General features: G+C 56.0%; 1 protein-coding gene across 8 annotated transcripts in view; it reads right to left on the bottom strand.

Annotated features, from left to right (window-relative positions):
• Positions 1-2,410: 2,410 nt before the first annotated feature.
• Positions 2,411-21,388, bottom strand: part of CTIF (cap binding complex dependent translation initiation factor) — a 236,832-nt gene continuing 217,854 nt past the window's right edge. For all 8 annotated transcript variants that reach the window (XM_080684486.1, XM_080684492.1, XM_080684493.1 and 5 more), the window contains 2 exons: positions 5,075-5,128; positions 2,411-3,397 (listed from right to left, as the gene is read on the bottom strand). In XM_080684486.1, coding sequence (XP_080540612.1) covers positions 3,182-3,397; positions 5,075-5,128 — 270 coding nt within the window. In that variant the 3' untranslated portion in view covers positions 2,411-3,181. The remainder of the gene's footprint in view (positions 3,398-5,074; positions 5,129-21,388) is intronic.

The raw sequence follows: 21,388 nt of genomic DNA on the forward strand, positions 1-21,388 counted from the left end.
CCCCATGCCCCCGGAGAAAAATAAAATAAAATAAAGATTAGAATAAATACCGATTCGGCCAACATTTACATTTACATGGATGGACAGGACAATCCCAAACCCTGAAGGTTTACAGATGGTTCAGGAAGGACGCACAGACGGAACTGGGTTCGGAGGTGCACTCCTAATCGAGGACGGGGGGCCTCCCACTGTGTCCAGGGGGTGAAGAGCCTTCTCCGGGCAGCGGTCCCAGAGCTCAGGCAAAGCCACACGGCCTCGGGGAGCAAGGCTGCGGTGGGCACGCTGGCTGGCTGCCCGAGAGGAGAACCATGACGGCTCGCCTTGATGGCAGGGGAGAGACAGACAATTAACACCGGCCGGCCGGGCTCGGCCTCTGCAGCGCCGAGAAAGCCACGGGCCAGTGGGGAGAACCACGCAAGGCCGAGAAATGCAATATCCAGTTTTGCCCCCTCAAATACATTCAGAGGTCAACCTGGATATGGCCTTCCTCACTCAGCAGAGGGCGGGGGGCCTGGCCTGGAAAGGGGGGGCCTGTGGGGTGCCCACGCGGCCCCCCAGTTCTCGTCTGAATTGTCTCTCATGGGAAGCTGCTTCAGAGTCTCAGATTTTAGCCTTTAATGTTATTTCCTTAAAAAAATGATTCCTTTTTAAATGTTTTCCTTCCACGTCTGAACAAGGAGCAGCGACCTGTTTTTGAAAAACAGCTGAAATTGTTTTTTCGGATTGGCCAGGAAGCGCTTTCAAGCAACGGGATAAATTAGGCAAACCATGTCTGGAGCCACCGTGACACGACACGTAATTAAAAATATATTTATATATGTATACACATTCATAGCTCACTTCACACCCGGGTCCTAACAGGCAGGGAGGAGGTGGCCCTCAGGCAAGACCACCAGGAGGGCCCGAGGAGGAAGGGCGCCAGGCCCGCAGTGCCCATGATGCCACCTGTCCCGGCTTTCCCCGGAACACCAGCTCCTGCACGCAGGGTATCTGGGGCCCTGCATGAAGCTTGCTCTCTGAGCCGGGGTGGAGGTGGGGGACCCCACTCTCCTGCCTTCTAGACTTGCACCCCCACTCCTAGGCCTCTCCCTTCCTCCTGTTTTATTCTCGGCAGATGCACCCACACGCATACCCATGTGCACACACACGTCTGCACACACACACACACACACATGCACATACACTTAAAGGAAGCAAGACCCATTTCAGCACAGGTGTGTCTCTGAGGCCTGGCAGGAGCGGCTGCTGGCCTGGCGGGGCCGCCTGACTCCGCCAGATCCTGACTTCCCCCGTGTCCCCTCTGAGCCTGACATCAGCCCAGTTCTTCCCTCGAGGCCTCCTGGGGGCCTCTGGCGTCCTGGCCCAGGATGGGCTAAAGGTGTGGGCTGAGGTGGAAAGGTGGGAGGAGGAGTGGGAGGAAGCCTGGGAAGCAGAAGGCAAAGGCTGGGCCACGAGGGTGCGGGCTCCTTGACAGAGGCACCTGGCCTGCTCCAGGTAAACCTCTGCCCCCACAGGCGCTTTTTTGGGGACTGGCACAAGCTCCCATCCTGGCTGGAAGGCAGGTTGCAGCTGGTGGGAGAGCCAGCGAGTACTGGGGAACCTGCCCCCTCCCCCGCTCCCGGCTTGCCTGCTTTCCCAGACTCGGGGTCGGCAAGGGGGAGCCGCCTCCAGCCCTCACCTCATGCCAGCCTGACCGGACCGGGCAGCCAGGCCGCCTCCAGGGACCCAGAGTGACTGGCCTCGGCCAAGGAGTAAATAGGAAGCTGCTGGGCTGAGGTCATTTCTGGGGTTCATCACAGTGTGAGCTCCGGACCCTGGAGGTGTGAGTGTGGGGGGGTGCTGTGCAGGTGCCAGCGACAACAGCCCAGAGCCCGATCCCCGTCTCCCTCCACAGAGGAAGCTCCCAGGACCCCATTCCTGCAGGAGCCCTGCCTTGCTCACAGCCTGGCACCCCTGCCCAGTCACCTGACTGTCCTGCTCGTGACTCCGTGAGCAGCCGGGGGCAGCAGTGCCCGAGCCTCCTGGGCATGAGGACCTGGGTCCTGCCTGGGATGAGGTCAGGGCAGGCACACAGCCCAGGTAGTTAAACTCTGAGCCCCCCCGACCCACCCCCGAGGTTGGGACAGGACCTGTGTGTGGGGCAGGAAACATCCCCGAGCGTTTTGGTTTTAGTTTGCCGGCCTGTGCTGAGCCTGGTTCACCGCCAGGCCCAGCGCCTTGCACCCCGGCGTGAGGGGTCAGCCCTTTGCGAGCAGCGGGAGTAAGAGAAGGGAGGTGCCAGGTTCCGGTGGGACCCCCACCGGCAGACGTTTCCAATCACCCTAATTGGCGACTGGCAAGCTGTCTGTGGCTAGGAGCCTTCAGCCACAGGGGGTGGGTGTGATGTTCCACTAATCAGGGGTCCTCCCGTGTGATCACATAGCGGCTCTTTCATTGAGAGAGGAGACTTCAAAGCAGCTGACTTTTGAAAAATGTAACACAATGAAACAAAGGAGTGCAAGTAGAGCTACAAACCCCAGCTCCCGCCTGCTCCCAGCCCAGGCCCGAGGCGTGGGGTCTGGAAGAAGGACTTGGAAGTTGGAGTGGGGAGTGGAGCGTGAAGGTTGGAAGAGAAGGGATGCCTCTGTCCCCAGCTCAACTGTGCGGACAAAGGCCGTCCGTGACGGGCGGCTGGTGGGGACCGTGTCTGCCTTTGTCCTCCGGGACATCTGCTACACGTCGCCTGCTGCCAGTTGGCGACGGCGGCTGACAGCATGCTGGAACAATGCACGCCTCTGCGACCCACTTTCCAGCCTCTGAGGTCCTTTCTGACCCACGCGGTGCCCTGGTGCGCCGGCTGCCCGCTGGAGGAGGAGTCGGGAGATGAAACCTCTGCACAAAGGCCTGCGGCTCCTTGCTGGGAGGGGCAGGAGGAGCGGGAGTGAGGGGGGAGGGCCGGGCCACCGTGGAAAAGCAACATGCTCCCCTGACTGTGCCGCTGCCGCATGCTGGGGCTGGGGCTCGGATGGGGGGCATCCTGGGCTTCGATCCCTTCCCACCAGGCTCCAGACGGGCCTCCGGCTCTGCCTGCCTTCCTCCCGTTTGTTTCTTTCTCCAGGGCCACCCCTGTCCGCCTGCCTGTCCATCTGGCCTGCGCACCGGGGCCCAGCTGCCTGCGGGCTGCCCGCCAGGCCCCTGGCTGTCAGGCTGTCAGTTTCTGGATGGTTCTGTTGTAGTACTGCGTGATGGGGGGCGTCAGGGGGTTCCAGCTGTTGGCGTGGAGCTCGATGACCTCCAGGAGCAGCGACCGGGTCAGCATCGACTCCGAGGGGCACAGCATCTTGTCTCGGGCACTGGCCAGGAGCTCGGTCATCATCTCGGGCAGCTGCTCCTCCAGCAGCCGGCCCGTGCTCTGCAGCTGTGGGCAGAGAAGGGGCGGTTAGGACAGGACGTGGTCCCGGCAGTGGTCCCGACCCGCCTTGGGTGGGTGCGCTGGGGCAGGAACAAGAACTAGCTGGGTTATCTCAGGAAGGTGCAGGCCAGGCCTCTGGGACCCAGGGAGGGCGCAGTGCGGAAACAGCCAACTGCGGGAGCCCGCATTTAACCACCAATCTGTCGGCAGAAGGAAGAGGGACTGGAATACTGCCCGCTGCCCAGGGCTGAGAAGAGCCCTTACCAGGAGCACAACCTGTCTCCCTTTCACCCCAGCGCTTTCCTCCTACAGGAAGCCTTCCCTGACTGCCGCCCGCACCCTCGCTGGCTGTGACCTGCTCCCTTCACAGGCTGCACCGGGTTAATTTTCACTTGCTGGGCTGTCTCTCTGGAAACGAGCTGAGTCATTGTTACCTGTGTGTGTCCATGTGGAACCTGAGCGCGGAGAGCAGGATGTCTCCTATTTCCCTCCTCCCTGCCCCCGCCCCACCTCCCCACCCGCAGCACTGACCTCTGCCCACACCAGTGACATGAGGGAATAGAAACACGACTGGGCGGAAGGCCAGCCAGAGGGCCTCCCCTCCAGAGAGAGGCCCCCAATGACCTAGAAAAGCCCCCGTTGGGAAGGAGCCCCAACCTTTTGAGCCGCACACCCCCGGCCAGCAGCCCCTGCCGGTTCTCTCCATATAACCTCAACCGCCACCTCTGCCCCACCCCCAGCCTCATCCCACCCGGTGTGCAAGCCTCTACCTTCTTCACAAAAGCTTTCTGAACCTTGTGGGCCCACCCTGACTTCTCTCCCTGGACTCTGCCGGGAGGCGTGCCCTGTACCCACACTTATTTTCCCCACTGCCCATCCAGTGGGGTGTGTGTGTGTGTGTGTGTGTGAGAAATCTAGCCCCACCATACCGGAAGCTGTCTGAGGGCCGGGAACATGCCTTCTCCTTCTCCCCGCTCTCCCTGTGGTCACCCAGCTAAAGCCCGACAATGAACGGGGTGACTGTCCCGACACCTGAGGCTGCGGTCCGGGCTCCTGCACTCTAGCCTCCGAGATTCTCGGGAGCGGCCTTGGCAGCGGGCAGGAGCACCTGAGGGGTGAGCTCACCCAGCCTGGCGCGTCCTGGTGGCAGGATGGACGCTCCTCCCTCACCGAGCTCCACTCTGAATGGCTCTGGGCTGTCTTCCGAGGGCAAAGGTCTGTCCCCGTGACTAGGCCAGAGCCCAGGGTCTGCGGACAGATCCCAGAGGGAGAGTTTCCACGAGCCGTGGCCACACCTTGGGGACGGGCCTGGCACCTCCCGGGGGCTGTTCTGCAACACTGGGATGCAAGCCTCCGGCGCCTTCCCCAAACTCCTCAGCACCGAGGCCCAGGGTGATATCGGGGGACAGGGTCACCAGAATCCCTTATGTGGTCACTTGTGTGGTGTGCCTGGTGCGAGCAGAGGGTGGCCTTGGGGACAGGGAGAGGGACAGTGCCAGCTCCCGGTGTGACCCTCTCCGTGGCCAGCAGTTCTCCACCCCTCCGGCCCCTGGTGGGCAGGCGCCCTGTGAACATTCACATTCCACAAAGGAAGCCGCCCCCCCCAGCCCGCACGCTGCTCACCTCCCCCCCCCCAGCCCGCACGCTGCTCACCCCCGCCCCTCCAGCCCGCACGCTGCTCACCTCCATGGAGCAGCACAGCACGGCGTCTTCCTTCACATCCTGGGACTGCAGGAGCTGCGGGGGGGGGGGGGGGGGGGGACCACCTCAGTGCCATGCTGCCGAAGCGAGCACCAGGGACCACGGCTCAGGCGCCAGCTCCAGTCCCCTGCAGCCGGGCCCCCTCCCAGCCTGGGGCAGCCCGGAGTGAGCATCTCCAAGGGTCAGAGGGTGCCAGGAAACCGGGCCTTCTCGGGCGGGAGCTGAGCCCCTGGAGGACTGCTGTGGACACAGCCTGGCGCCCCGGCCAGCGCAGAGGCCACGGCAAGGCAAGGCAAGGCACAGGCGGGCTTGAAGAGGCAGCAAGGATGCCGGGATCACTGGCGGTTACAACTGGTCAGTGAAAATCCTCAGAGAGATGAAATTAGCTTAAAGACTTCCTGATTGGTGAGCGGGGGCTCGGCCGTGGTCTTGGGCGCTCCTGGGCCCCGGCTATGGGAAGACTTCTGGGCACCAAAGTGCTCTTCTACCAAACCACAGCCCCACCGGCTTCCCCAAGGCTGGATCTGCTTCCTGGCCAAGGCCACGGCCGGCAGCCCAACACTGGACCTGGCCACACCCCCCTCCCCCCCCCCAGGCTTCCCTCTACTACTGCCTCGTTTCTTCTCTCAATCTCTCTCTTCTGCTTTTCTAGTTGATGTAGAATTCAGTAACACCAGATTCGCCATTTTTAAGTATACAATCCAGTGACTTAGCATAGTCATCAAGTTCCGCAGCCATCCCACTAAGTCCAGAATATCTTCATCGCCCCCAAAAGAAACCCGTGCCCATTAGCAGTTAGTCCCCTGACCCCCATCCCCTGGCAACTGCTAAGCTCCTTGGTCTCTATGGATCTGCCTGTTCTGGACATTTCAGGTAAATGGGATCATACAACAGAGTAGTCTTCAGTGGACGGCTTCCACTTAACGTCACGTTGTGGAAGTTCATCCACGCTGGGGGAACCTTGAGGACGCTGTGGTCCGTGAAACAAGCCAGTCACAGAAGAACAACTACCGTAGGGTCCCACCGCCAGGAGGTGTCACGTTCATGGAGACAGAAAGGGGCTGGTGGGTGCCAGGGGCTGGCGGGAGGAGTAATGGGAGTTGCTGTGTGATGGGCACAGGGGTTCAGGTTGGGAGATGAAAAAGCCCTGGAGATGGGTGGTGGTGATGGTTGCTTAACAATATTAACGTACTTCATGCCCCTGAACGGTACACGTGAGAACGGCTAACACAATCCATCTTATGTTATGTATGTTTTACCACGACAAAAAAGTGTTTTAAAAAGGTGGTGGCAGGCACAGGCCCTCTGTGGGTGGGCAGGCCGCCCTGTCCTCTGCCATCACTCTCGGGAAGAAAAGCCGCCCATCCGATGGAGAAGGCAGGGCTGCCCGCCCTGGGGGTTGAGGACCCTGGGGTGGGGGAAGGAGCAGCCTACTTGTCCAAGTCTCTGGCACAGAGAGGGGTGTGGGCGGGCTGGGGCAGGCCAGCCACCCTCGCCCTCGAACAACGAAATGTGTTTCTTGGACGAGAATCCAAGGCAATTGTGCGAGCCCACACAGTGTTTGTTCGGAAGCTAATGCATTCCTGTCCTATTGTCTCTGCTGGAGACTTGTTGTGGGCACACCCATCACATCCTCCCTGGGGGAGAGGCCAAGGTGCTTGGAGTCAGGCTGTGGGAGGCCCGACAGCGACTGGGGAGAAAGGCCGCCTGGTGGGGGCGTCCCAGCGTCCCCGACGGAGGTCCACAGGGCATGGGCATGCTGCCCAAGGCGTGCCCAGGACGGAGCCGGGCTGGTTGCTTGGGATGCCACCCCGTGGAGAGGGAAAGAGGGTGCTGACGGAAGGACCCATGGGGCTGCTTTCGTGTGTGGGAGGCCAGGGAGCGCTGGAGACGACAGCTTCTCCTCTTACCGGTGAGGAGGGAGTGCTGACCTGAGGCAGGTGGGCCAGCCCACCCCGACCACGCAGCTCACCGGCAGCATGACTTCAGCCTCCAGAACCAGTGCAGCAGCCTACCACAGCCACAGTCAAAGCGCGGCTCGGCCTGCTGCCTCTTTGGGGGTCGCCCAGGGGAGGCTGGGGGCAGCAACAAAGGCGCCAAAGTGAGGCGATTTCAGAGTGCATGTCATTGGCTGGTTTCTGGGGAACAACCCAGAGTTCTGATTGGCCGAGTCTGCAGAAGGGCCGAGGCTGAGGCAGGACGAGCTGAGAGTGTGGAAGAAGTCACAGGAAGAGGAGAGGGAAGGAAGGGATGGGAGTGGGAGGGGGAGGACTGCACTGGCCCAGGAGGCCAGAGCGATGGGCAGCAAGGCTGATGGAGAGAAAGGGGAGGGAGGATAATGCGGCAGAGGCAAAGGAGATGCCCGATGCATGGCACGCGGTCTGGCACGGGGATGGGGTGGGAGCTGCACAGGGCCACCTGCCTCTTAGGAGCGCCCTCACATATGAGCCGGGCCCCTCCTCCGTTCCCCTGCTGGACCTGGATCGGTGTCTACAGCTAAATCTAGAAGAACAGAACCGATACCGGGCTTGAGTGGGCAAGAAGAGGGCCAGGAGGGCCGGGCTCTTCAGGAGGCGGAGAAGTAGGGAGCCTAGCTGAAATGGGCTGTCATCACAAGTGTGCAGCAGGCTCCGAGTCAGCAGACCCGCTGCTCACTGACAGGAGCCCTGGCATGCCACTTAGTCGCCCCGCACCTCAGCCTCCTCGCTTGAGAATGGAAATAATACCTGCCTAGAACTGTTTTGAGACTCTATTGAGATAATGTATGTGAAAGAGCTTTGAAGAGTACAAAGCTTGATTCGAACACAAGGTGTGATTATTGTTATTAAATGTGTATCTTCATAAGCACGGATCTTCCCCGAAGGTATTGCCACGCTTTGTACGCACCATCCCGCACACCCCCGTGACTCCTGCAGAGACAGGGAAGGCCACAGGCACTGCTATCTCTACTTAATCATATGGCGAGTCCGAGGCTCAGCAGTTCCGTGTCTTGAACAAGCCAGACAGACAGCAAGTCTGAGAAGATCCAAAAGGTGCACGGAAGTCCTGGGTCAGTGTCCTCTTTCTTGGAGAATTATTTTAATTTCCCCCACATCAGCTAATTCCTATTTTCCTGGCTGGAGCTCGTAAGTCTTAATTTTGTTGACTGGTGACAATAATCAACCTGGGTCTCCACAAAAGTGACTTGATTTTCACCTATTTTGTGTCTGCACTGGCCACTATCTCTCTATCCATTCACCCATTTATACACCTACCCATCTGTACACCCACTTACTCACCAAGTTATTCATCCATTTTTTCACCTACCCATGCAACCATTTGTCCACCAATGCATCCACTTATCCGCCCATCCTTCTGTCTACCCACATCATATCTCCAACCTTCAACCCCCCCGATTCATTCTTTTTAAAAAACACACATTTTATTTATTGATTTATTTTAGAGAGATAGAGAGGAGAGAGACATCGATTTGTTGTTCCACTTATTTACGCATTCGCTGGTTGATCCTTGTATGTGCCCTGACCGGGGATCAAACCTGCAACTTTGGTGTATCGGGACGATGCTCTAACCAACTGAGCTACCCAGCCAGGGCTCATCATCCATTCTTGCATCCATCCATCTATCCATTCACATACTTCATCCATCCATCCACTGATCCATCCCTCCAACAACATGTATGCAACACCTACTATGTGCTAAATATTGTATAAGTACAGGGATTAACAAGACTATAAGACTTGCAACTTATAGTCTAGTAGGGGGAAATCAAGAGAGTGTGGCGTTGGAACACAGGAGGGCTGGTGGTGGTGGAGAACACGCCAGGCATAAGGCATAAGAAGCAACATATGGCATATGCACAAAAGCTAAAAATGTGGACTAGCAGAGTACACTGGTGAATAACAAGTATTTCAAGATGCTGAAATATATGGTGCTGGGGGGAGAGAGAACATGATGGTAAAGAAAGCAAGGGCCACATCCTAAAAGGCTGTCTAGATGCTGTGCTACTAGTTTGAATTTTATCCTAAGGGACTAGAGAGCCACGGAAAGATTTTAAACGGGAGAGTAGGAAGATAATATTTGCATTCTCAAAACATCCTTTCCTGCACAGCATGGAGAACAGACTGGAGCTGGTAGGGTGGAGGTGGGACTGGCGGCAAGGAGACCAGTAAGGCTGCTGCGATGAGAAATTATGAATTGATGCTTGAATTGAGGCAGGCGCAATGGGAGGAGATGTGTTTAGGGGGCAGAAGTGAGGGTGAGGACAAGGACAATCTTGAAGATGGACAGCCCCCAGGTTTAGGGCTTGGTCAACTGGATAAATGGTGGTGCCACCAAGGATGCTAGGAAGGTAGGAGGAGCTGGTTTGGAGGAGTGCAAATAAACTCAGTGTCAGAAATATTGAGTCTCTGGTCCTCGAGGGTATCAGGGAAGGTGACTAGTGGGACGCCGTATTTGTGATCCTCAGTGCCCAGGCGTTAGTCAAGGCCATGGATGTGAGTGAGATGTCCTGGGGAAGACAGAATAAATGAGAAGAGGATAAAGGCTCCAAACCGGGAAAGAGCTACATCTGAAGGGTGGGAGAGGAGGAAGAACCCCCAGAGGTGGAAGAAGAGCGTCAGAAAGCTCAGAGGAACAGGAAGAAGTGATGTCATAGAAACCAAGAAAGTTCAGAGACCTTTGCCATGAGGATGTCAGTGCAGGGGGAGGGGCAGGTGGAACCCTGGGTGAGGTGGGATTGGAGGGCGAGGGTGGTCAGAAAATGGAGACTGAAAGAGTCCACCATTTCTTTCTTTTTCTTTGGGGTTTCTGTTCTTCTCTGTTTCTCCCTCTCTTTTTCTTTCTTTTTTGGGAACTTGCCTAAGGAAGAGAAGAGGGTAAGATGCTAGGAGAAAGACTGGCAAAGGGTCAAGGGGAGTGGTGGTTAAAGCGGGAGACACCTGAGCAAGTTTGAAGGCTAGAGGTAGAGACGAGTGGGCAGAATGCAGGAGAGAGGGGGTTACTCAGAGAGGGGAGGAATGGAGTGGCCAGGAGGGGCTGTGAACACGGTACGAATGGCCAGGAGGGGCTGTGAACACGGTATGTGTGTAATGCTCAGGCGGTGCAGCCTGCAGCCAAACAACAGAGTTAGTGTTGCTTTATGTTCATTATTACCATCACTCTGTGCCTGCCTGCCTTTCAGACGTCCCAGGAGAGGGAAATCCGCCCCAAATGTCACTTTTCCACTAGCCTAATAGGCCCCAGTGCGGTGGCCATGGTCAGATGTCAAGGAAATTCATGGCTGTGACCTGGACTTCGGTCCAAGCTGTGCCCTGTGGCCTGGCTGCCAGCCCTCCTCACTAGGGCGGGCAGGCGGGCAGGCACCCTAACTGCGGACCAGGCGCCCCGGCGGCAATAATTAGCCTCCTTCCTGCCGAGCTTGCAAACCGCCACGTACAAAGTGGCCACAGTAAATGTCACATGGGGGAATGCTTCAGCCCACAGCTGGCCCCGGGGGGGCGGGGTGGTGGAAACGTAATCCGGGGATCAGAGAAGACACTGAATCCTGCAGATACCGGAGCCAGAGGACAGGCCCCGGCTCCAGCAGCTCTTCTGTGGGGCCAAGCCCTGGCCAGTGGCCTGGACAGGAGGCTGGTTCTGTTCACGGAGTCCCCAGAGCCATGAGCTCCCAGGACCCTGGGTCGGGTTTGAAACCCCGGGGCCGTTGTCATGACCACTGTCAACACCTCCCGGCCTCCCTGGGGAAGTCTTCCAGGAGCTGCGTGTCCCGTCTGGGCTCGCGCCGTGCCCACTGACCCCGTGTGCGCGAGCCTCTCCCGAAGGGCGAGCAGAGCAGGCACGAGGCAGCCCTGAGGCCTTACCTGTCACTCGGGGTCTCCTGCCCAGCTGGTGTGGCTCAGGGGTTGAGTGTCAACCTATGAACCAGGAGTTATGGTTTGATTCCCAGTCATGCCCCGGTTGCATGCTGGATCCCCAGTAGGGGGTGTGTAGGAGGCAGCCAATCAATGATTCTCTCTCATCATTGATGTTTCTCTCTCTCCCTCTCCCTTCCTCTCTGAAATCAATATAATAATTTTTTTAAAAAAGAGGGGTCTCCTGAGAACTGACATTCTGAGTGTTTGCTGTAGCTCGTGTGCTGAGCTGTATCCACACTTCAAGATCCGTGTCACCCTTCTACCAGTTCATCTGAGTCAGACGCCACTGTAGGGTCTTCATGCCACAGGTGCAGGCGTGAGGCGCGGAGGGACATGACTTCCCCAAGGACACACGGGAAAGAAAAACCAGGAGTGGAACCCAGGTCTCATCGGCCTCCACAGTCAGATGACAGGACCACTGCCTCACGAGGGAGGCCCACATCAACAAGGCCAGTGGGGAGAGGACAGAAAAAGGCGGGTGACCACACACCCCGGGTTGCCTGGGATGATTCTGGTTTTCACCCCTCATCCCCAAGTGATTAGGACTAGGGTTCCTTTTGCTCCCCAAAGTGGTATTTAGGTAGTCCCCTCCACAAGGGAAGGGGCGGTGAGGGAGTTGGGAGACCTTACCCCAGGTACCACTTGACTGGTCGATGGACCTCCAGCCTGGTCCACCTCCCCTCCTTCTGCCGCAGGGCCCCCATTTATACAGTGGGTTAGTGCTCTTGCCTCTCTGCTGGGTTTAGCGGGTGGGGTGGGAGGGCTCTGAAGGTGACAAAGCGGCCCTACTAGGATCCTGGCGAGAGGTGGTCAACATGGCAGGAGACCGTGACACCTGCCGCCAAGCCTGGCGTGAGCCTGAGCGTTAACTGCTCCCCAGGGACGGGAGCCAGGAACAGGACGGTTATGGTACCGGGCACACTGTCCGTAGCTCTCGGCTGCAGCAGCGGGGCCCGGGGAGAGCAGTTATTTTCTAAGCTTCCCTGGGGCGCTCGGCCAGCGGTGCCCAGCCCGGAGGCACTGAGTGTCCGGTGGCACTGGGACTAGCAGCCCCCTCACAGTACCCTCTGAAGGAATGACTGCATTCTGTGTCTGACTCAGCACAAAACAGCTCTCCGAGACAGGGGAGGGCTTTGGGCTGGCTGGGAGCCAGACCTGGGGCGCAGGTGGTGGGCAGATGGCCCACAACAGGCAGTTTCTGAACTCACAGGTCACTGGGCTGGGACCCTCGGCTGGCACAAGGAGAGGGCAGGGCGGGGGGGGGGGGGGGGGGGGCTTGAGGCTGCCATCTGCTCTTATATGTGCCACCCCCCACCCCTGGTCCCTGGTCCCACCTCCTGGCCTCCCCACCTCCGCCCACCTGAGTCCTGGACTTGACCTTGCTGGTGTGGGGGAGGGTGTGATAAGCGTCTTGGTGGAGGGAGCTAGCTGCCTGCAAAGGCATTTTCCGCTCTCTAAAGTAAACAATCAAACAGGAAATTAATCTAGAAACCCACATCAACGGAAGGTTCAGGCTGTGATTTTCACAGCCCCAGAGCCAGGAAATTCAAAGTTATAGTCCCCATAGCAACTGGCCTGTAGAAGTCGGCCACCGGGGGCTTGGATGAGACCTTGAGGGGTCAACTAGGCCAGCCCCCTGCCTCCAGGAAGCACAGCCCCAAGAGCAAGCCTGCGTGCCGGGGGCAGACAGCTCTCCCAAGGTGGAACACAAGCCTGGGACGGAGTCAGGAGTCGCAAGGCTCGGGTCTGCTTTCAGTTCTCACGGCAACGAGCCCCAGAAGCCGGGCCAGCAGTTGACATCCCAGGGCTTCAGTTTTCTTTTTCTTTCTTTTCTTTTTTTTTTATTGTTTAAAGTATTACATATAGTAGTACATATATCTCCTTTTTTTTCCCCCCACTGACCTTCCCCCAGTCAGGGCTTCCGTTTTCTACGTTCCCGCATCCCCACGACTATCCCCAGCTCCCATGTTCCGTGAAATGGCAATTCTCAGGCCTGCAAGCCGCTCAGGGGTGGGGCTGTGCCGGCGCTCATTCTGATTCCCACCCACTCCTCTTACTCAGCCCCCGAAGGGCCCCATCTCTATCCCAGTTGCCCTTGAACCTAGCGATTGGCCTTTGGCCCACCCCCTGCTTGTTTTTCCTCCAAGAAATATCTCAATTGATTGACAGGTCCAAGAGCTTTCACAGCAGACACCAAGGCGACTCCGATTTTTGGACGCCCTTCTCAACCTGCCCGCTTCTGGATCACATTTATAATATTATCTCAATGCGCACTTCCTGCTCCCCCGACGGATAGGTTGAATGGAGCCAGGGCAAGCCATACCCCGGCAAGGATGTGGAGTTGTATGTCGGGGTCTGGAGTGGGGTTTTCATTGGTGTGTGACTAGCGAGGAGTCCCCGCCTGGCAGGAAAGGAGATAAGGACAGTGACGCTCAACCCACAAGGAAGCAGTCTGGAATCCTTCCCCGAGGGTCTGGGAGATGGCCACCGAACCGGCTGGTCTTATCAGCATGATTCTGCAGTCTCGGCTGGACGCTTGTGACAACACGAGCTGAGGCAAGAGCAGGCGCTCGCAGGCACCAGGCCTGTGGCAGAGGATGCCCGCCTGCCCGCCCACCGCCAGCCTGGCCCCGGAGCCAGGCCTTGAGTTGAGCAAAGCAGTGGAAAAAGAAGTGGCGCCTGCTGGAAAGCAGACAGAGCGGCTCCTTGATTTCCTAACAGGCCCAGCGCATGCCAGGGGCCTGCGGGCCAGCTCTGAGCGCCCAGCTCGCTTGCGCAACAGTCCTTTCCTCCTCTGGGTAAGCTTTCCCGGGCAGCCGAGCCGCTGTCCAGCCACCCGAGTCCCTGGACGAGGCCCCCCTCCCCACCGCCTCCCTGCCTTCTCCTGTGGTTAAGTTCATCAGAGTACGGTGAGCTCAGGGAAGACGGGACGCCTCCGGGGGTGCAAGATCTTTCCTTTCATGAAGCAGGCCCAGAAGCCTCCTTAGAAAGAAGGCTGGTGGGGAGGTCACTGTGGACAGATGGCGGGCTTCTCTGCAGTCTCGGGGGGCACTTGAGGAGGGCAGAGCCCAGAGGGTGAGCCACCGGCTTCAGAGGAAGGGCCTGAACAGACAGCCCAGGGCGCCCCCTGCTCACTTATCAGGGCACTTGGTTATCTGCAGGGCTGTGCCAACCCACCTTCCTCGAGCCTGGGAAGAAACTTCTTAGGTTCCTCGTGTACGCCAAGTCAATGTGTGTGAGCGGGGAGGGCTCAGTAACCGCCAAGGGGCTGTGAGGAGCGGGACAGGGGCACACTGGCTCCTGACTGCACTACCGAGCATGGCATTCTGAAGAAGCTTTTGCTTAAAGCATGCCCTCTTCAACACTGTAGTCTTGGCATGCCCTACTGAAGACTGTTAAATGCCTGCATGGCCCGGTGACAAGACACAGGTGCCAGTCTCCGGGTGGAGGGTGGAGTTTGAGGCCACACCGCAAAAGCCGGGCTGGACGCCTGTCCCTTGGCTGCGGGCGCTCAGCTGGTTCTGTGGTGAGTCTGGGTGGAAAGCAGTGACCAGGGGCCATCTGGGCAGGGGCAGCTGGGCTTGGGACAATGAAGCAGAGAATACTAGGGCTGTGCTGAAGGCATAATTAGCATTTGTCCTCAGAGCAGCAGCCACTGATAGAGGGGCAGGCAGGCCTGGGCTGAGAAAAGGGCCTGGGCGGCCAGGGGACGGGCAGAAGGGATTTGGTAAGTGCTGTCTGCCAAGGTGAAGGCAGAGATAAGAGTATTTAATTGGCACCTGGAAGTGTGGTTGGCTCGAGAGCCATTCCTTAGCAGAACACATCTTTTCATAATGCGGCGTCCCTTTTTCTAAGTTGAGATGATCTTCTCGAAGGGGTGAGCATGCAAGTCAGTATTCTGTGGTCCCCATGCATTTGGACCACCAGGATGCAAGAGGAGAAAGGGCTTAGCCTGCACTCAGGCGCTCGCTGGCCCACTTCCCGCCTGGGCCCTACATCCCTCTCCCTCCCTGACACAGGTCTCCAGTCCAGCCAAATTCACCTGCTCTCATCTACCTCCAGCTTTTTGCTCCTCATTGTCTCTGCAGGGTCTGCCTTCTCCCACCTTGGCTCCATTTACTGGCTCACTCCAGACTGATTGCAAAGCCTCCCTCCTCCGAGAAGCCTTCCCTGACCTCCTCCTCTAACATCTGTAGCCAGAGGCTCTCTATTCACAGCCCCAGGGCAACTGTTGGCTTTACTAAGTCCTAAGTGGAGTGGAGGGTCTCCTCAGACTAGCTTTACCTCACAGGACCTTGTGCCCAGCTGTCCCTCTCCGAAGACCTGTGGATGGACTGGGAGGAAAGTGGGTGCTGGGACACAGTCACTTAGAAGGGCCTCTATGTCCCCTGGGATGCAGCCTCCCCAGTGACATATAGACCTGCAGTACGGCAGGTCCTGCACCCCCCTGGCCCGCCCCCGCCAGGGAGTCTGAACGGATGGACGTAATTTCACTCATTCATTCATGAATTCAACAAGGAGGCATGGATCCTGTCCTCATAGATCCACTAGTCTATCAGGACGTTGCACAAGCAGATCAGTGATGGGAAATGATCAGTAACTACCTGGGCTCTAATCCTGACTCAGTCACCCACCAATCTCGTTACACAGCTAACCACTGTCTAGGTTTCCTCAGAGAGACAGCATGTGGGGAGGTAATTCTTTTGAAAACACTGGCTCTACCTTATTCACAATAGCCAAGACCTAAGGAAATAAGCTAAGGGTCTTTCGATAAATAACTGGGGGACCTAACGGACTTCTCTCAAAAAATTAAAAATGGAACTGCCATTTGACCCAGTGATCCCACTTCTAGGAATATATACTAAGAAAGCCGAAGCACCCACCAGAAAGAACGTATGCACCCCTGTGTTCATAGCAGCACAATTTACAATAGCTAAGATCTAGAAACAGCCCAAGTGCCCATTAGGAGATGAGTGGATAAAAAAGCTGTGGTACATTTACACCATGGAATACTATGCAGCAGTAAAAAAGAAGAATCTCTTACCCCTTGAGACAGCATGGAGGGACCTGGAGAGCATCGTGCTCAGTGAAATAAGTCAGTCAGAGAAAGACAAGTATCACATGATCTCATATGCGGAATCTAAGTAACAAAATAAACTGATGAAAGGAGTGGATCCAGAGACATGGAAGTATGGAACAGAGTGGGAATCTCAGAGGGCAGGTGTGGGAGGGTGGGAAGGTGGGAGGTAACCAACCAAAGACCTTGTATGCATAGATGCATGGCCCATGGACACAGACAATGGGGTGCTGAAGGCCTGGGGTGGGAAGCGGGGGTGGCCTGGAGAGGTCAATGGGGGGAAAAAGGAGACATATGTAATACTTTCAACAATAAAGAAGTATTTACAAAAATAAATAAAACCACTTTGCTTAAAATAAAATAAAAAGATGTAGTACATAGAGGATGGGGCAAAAGTAGTTTACAATTGTGAGTATGTGAAACACAGAGTTTATCCTTGTACTATTATCTATTAATTAGAGGCCTGCTGCACGAATTCGTGCACGGGTGGGGTTCGGCCAGCCTACCCCGATTGGGGCTGATTGGGGTCGGGCTGGCTGCGGGGAGGGGATACGGGAGGTTGGCTGGCAAGCCCCACCCCTGATCATGGTGGGGGGGACCGATCGGGGCTGAGCTGGTGGGGCGGCGGGGGGGGTGTGGAGGGGCCATGGGAGGTTGGCCTGCTGGCTCGCCCCTATTGGGCCGGTTGGCCGGCTACAGTGAGTGTCATAGCGAACGGTTGTTCTGGTTGTTCCAGAGGCTTGGCTTTTATATATATAGATTATTGTATTATTTCCCATATGAACAACTGTAACCCTACTTTTGTCCCACACGTATATACAATGGAATACTACTCAGCCATAAAAAGGACGAAATATTGCTTTTTGCAGCAACATGGATGGATTTCAAGAATATCATGCTAAGTGAAATAAGTCAGATGGAAAAGAACTAGAACCGTATGATTTCACTCATGTGGGATATAAAACAGAAAATAACAAATGAACACATAAAACAAACTCATAGACATAGATAACAGTATGGTGGGTACCAGAGGGGAAGGGTATGGGGGAGGATGAAGAAGAAAAAGGGGGTCAAATATATGGTAATGGAAGGAGACTAGAGTTTGGGTGGTGAGCATCCAATGGAATACACAGATGCTGTATTATAAATTTGTACACCTGAATCTTACATAATGATATTAGCCAATGTTACCCCAATAAATTGAATTAAAATTTTAAAAAAATAAAAAAAGAAAAAGAAGAAGAAGAAGAAAACACTGCCTCTAAAGGGAAGAAAGAAAAACAAAACAAACAAACAAAAAGCCCGGTCGGTCTGGCTTAATGGTTGAGCATTGACCTATGAACCAGGAGGTCATGGTTCGATTCTCGGTCAGGGCACATGCCCAGGTTGTGGGCTTGATTCCCAATGTGGGACATGTAGGAGGCAGCTGATCAAGGACTGAAATCAATAAAAAAATATTTTAATAAAGAAAGGAGAGAAATGGGATGTTTCCTGGAGGGGACTGTGGGGTCAAGGGAAGTTCTCCCCTCAGGTGAGTTTGCGGGCTGATGAGAAGCAACCACAGGAGCGCGGGACGCCTGTGAAGCAGGAGGGAGAGGAAAGGCCCCCGGAGGGAAGCCTAGCGCAGGAGAGGGGATGGGAGGCAGCACTCCGGGTTCAGGGGTGTGCTGAGCAGAGCCACCGGCCTGGTGGATGGGCTACCCGAAATAGGCCAGACCGAGGCAGGTCCCTCCTGGCTGTGCAGAGGCCCGGACAGCCTGTGGGCCCCGGGAGACAATTAAAGAAAGCCAACGTTATGTAAGTAGACCTAGATAGCAGTTTGGGTTAAGAAGGAAGATACTTAAATCTGGCCTTTGGATTATTTTAAAATCTTACTCTGTTATTTGTGTTTATATATAAATTACTCTTTCTTCAAGCTGTGTGCTAACTTCACTGCAAAATTATATAGAAAAATCCCCAACGAGCTGATTTTACCTACTTTTCTCAGCTGAAGGTGTTCTGAGGAAACTTTTTGTTGGAGCTTCACACATGCAAAAACGTGCGCACATCCTCAGCATCCGGTGAGATGGTTTTCACCAGGGGGACACGCTCCTGCTTGCCAGCTCCCTGCCAGGACCTGGAACGTGGGCTGCACCTCCACAGCCCTCTCCCGACACCCTTTATCACGGCCTCTCCCTGAGGGTCACCACAATCCTGCTCATCACCACAGCTTAATGTCACCCATTTTATTGATTTTTTACTGACATATTTTTAAAATATATTTTTATTGATTTCAGAGAGGAAGGGAGAGGGGGAGAAACAGAAACATCAATGATGAGAGAGAATCATGGATCGGCTGCCTTCTGCATGCCCCACACTGGGGATCAAGCCCGCAACCTGGGCATGTGCCCTGACTGGGAATCGAACCGTGACTTCCTGGTTCATAGGTCGAGGCTCAACCACTGAGCCAGGCCGGCCAGGCAACGTCAAGCATTTTAAACCCCCAGGTATTTAAACTGGAAGCAAACACACCGGCCCTGCAGGGTGGTCCCCAAGGCCCCTTGCTGGCCTGGTGGCTGCTTTGAGAGCCCCACCCGTTCTTGGCTGCCCTACTCCAGGTTTTCCTCCCCAGGGCGTCATTTGACTCTGGACTGGTGGGCGAGGCATGCCGCCGTTTTCATCAGTGAGGAACGGAAGGCCAGATCTGAATCAGATGATGTGCAATGTGCCCCACACATCAAGATCAGGGAGCTGATTCCCAAATCCAGGAATCTGTCCCCAAAATTTGGTGCTTCCTTATGCCTTGACTTTAGAGATGTGTCCTTCAACTTTTTTGGAACACGGAACCCTTTGAGGATCTGATGAAAACTCTGGCGTCTTTCCCAGAAAAATGCACATCTGCCTAAGTTCATAGATGCTGGCGTACAATTTCAGTGGGTTCCCCGATCCTGAGGGCCACCCAAGGGCCCCAGGTACAGACTTCGACATGGCCTTCCACACCCCAACCTAAACGGATGGGAATGTCATAGGAGCACAGGACAGTGACTAGCTTCATAAGGACAGCAACACAGCCAGGATCTCGTGTGTCAGCAGGAGGATTATGGAGCCTTTTTCTGTGGCTGTCAGGCTGTGGCTGGGTATCTCTGTGGTTAAGTCAGAATGCCAGGGTGGCTGATAAAGATACCACAAAAGTTCTGTACTATGTGCCAGACACTTGACAAAGGTGATCACTAATTCTTATGGCAACTCTGCAGAGGTGAGAGTGGTTTCCCATTTTACTGATGAATAAACTGAGGCTCGAAGAGGTTAAGTAACTTGTCTCTGGTCCCAGCTAGTCCCAATAGTGATATTCGAAATGATGGAAGTCTGACACCCAAGCCCCCCTTCTTCCCTTTCCCCTTCTCACGACGGGGCTTTCAGCTTCCCTCTCGTCTTGTTGTACGGATCCTGAAGCCAGGCAGGGAGTTTTTCTAGAGCACGGAGGGGAGGTCAGGGGGGAGCTGGGTGACAGCACAGGGTTGCCTCCGTCTGCACTCCTGGGAAATGACTCACTGGAGCCCTGCTCTGGCCTCCAGGGACACACGCACATTTCCTGTGTCTGGGCTACAGCCTCGGTCGGTGTGAGCTGGCAGATCTCTGACAGCAGCTAGAGATAGAAACCCGCCTGCTCTGTATCCCAGGATGAAGCAGCCTCTCCCTGGGTCATATGACAGAGCTATGTCACCTCTGGGCCTCAGTTTTGTCATCTGTAAAATGGGGGTAAAGGTCAGACTCGATCAGTGCTCCTTAGTGTGTGGTCCTCCTCCTGGCAGCATCAGCACCAGCCGGGAAACTGCAAGTCCCTCTACGACAGGGCTTCTCAAAGTTCACGCGCATCCCCATGGCCTGGATGTTAATTTCCCAGCTGAGAACCAGAGATCTAGTGCAGGGCTCAGTACTCGACAGCCCACGGGCCAGATCTGGTCCACAGCCTGCTTTTTACAGGCCCATGAGCCAAAAATAGTTTTCACATTTTTAAATAGCAGGGGGGAAAAAAATCAAAAGAATAATACTCTGTGACACATAAAAATGCTATGAAATTCAAATGTCAGTGTCCATAAATAAGGTTGTGTTGGAACACAACCGCTCTCGTCATTTGCATCTTGCCTGTGCTCTCCCACCACGAGGCAGAGTCGAGTAGTTTCCACAGAAACTGCTCTGGGCGCTGCCCACTGCTGCGCGGTGCCGCACAAGCCTCAGGGATGTGGTTACAGTGGATTCCGCCTTCTGGCCTGCAGGGCGAAAATATTGACTATCTGGCCTTTCTAGAGGTTTGCTGACCTCTGATGAAGAGTGTGGAGGGGAGGAGAGGGGAGGGGAGGGTTATGATCCTTTCTGGAGGCAAAAGGTGAGTGGCCAGGGGCGTTTGGGATCTGTGGGAGTCTAATCTGGCCCCATCAGCCATGAAAGCCTTTACACAATTGCTTTGAGGGTGGCCTGGATGGCAGCTCTGACCATTTCCCTGTATGGAGACCCCAAATTCCACTCCAGAGCAGGGGCTCCTAACTGGGACGCTCCCCAGACAGAGCACAGGTTCCGGGGACCCGGCCAGCTTTGACCTGTGGGCACTGTCGGGGGAGAGGGTTCCCTGCAGAGGTCAGTCATGTCCCCACCCTCCCAAACCCCGACACCTTTTACCCTTTGGGGAAATGTGAAAGTCTCTGGCAGGGTACCACCCCGCATGCATGCCACCTACCCAGGAAAGGGGAGGTTATCTGAGGCCACAGGCAGGCCTTAGGAAGGTCCTAAGAGACAGGAAATGGTCATGGGGCACAGGGCCTCTTTCCCAGAGGGCCGCCCCCAGACTCCCCCCACACTCTAGAATCCACTTCTCCCCATTAGGCAGAGGCAAAAAAGGCTTGCGGCCCAGTGGGCCAGGGGCAGCCACCCTCACCAGTGGGGGCCTCCTCTCCCCAGAGCCTCTTGCCTGTGGCATTACCCAAGCAAGTCTCAACCCTGGCCCTGGGATTCCAGGTATTTTCCCAGCCAGCCCCACCTCATCTAATTGCTTTCCAGTCAGCTAATCCTTGGCCCACGCCCTCAGCTCCAGCCAGGCAAGCCACCTCAGTGTGGCCAGCAGGAGCTTCGGAGACTTCCCATGGCCCGTGTCCAAGCCTGGGGCAGCCTGTCGACTCCCCTTGCCCAAACCACATCCGCCTTGCTCTTCCCCACACCTCAGACGCTCCTCTGACTAACGTTTCCAAACCCAGCAGGGCACGGTCCAGTCCAGGCCCAAAGCAGCCCACGGACGGATTCCTTCCCTGCTGTCCCCCGAAACCTCCCAGACTG

The sequence above is a fragment of the Plecotus auritus genome (genome assembly GCF_963455305.1).
Source record: "Plecotus auritus genome assembly, chromosome: 8".
Classification (NCBI taxonomy): Eukaryota; Metazoa; Chordata; class Mammalia; order Chiroptera; family Vespertilionidae; genus Plecotus; species Plecotus auritus.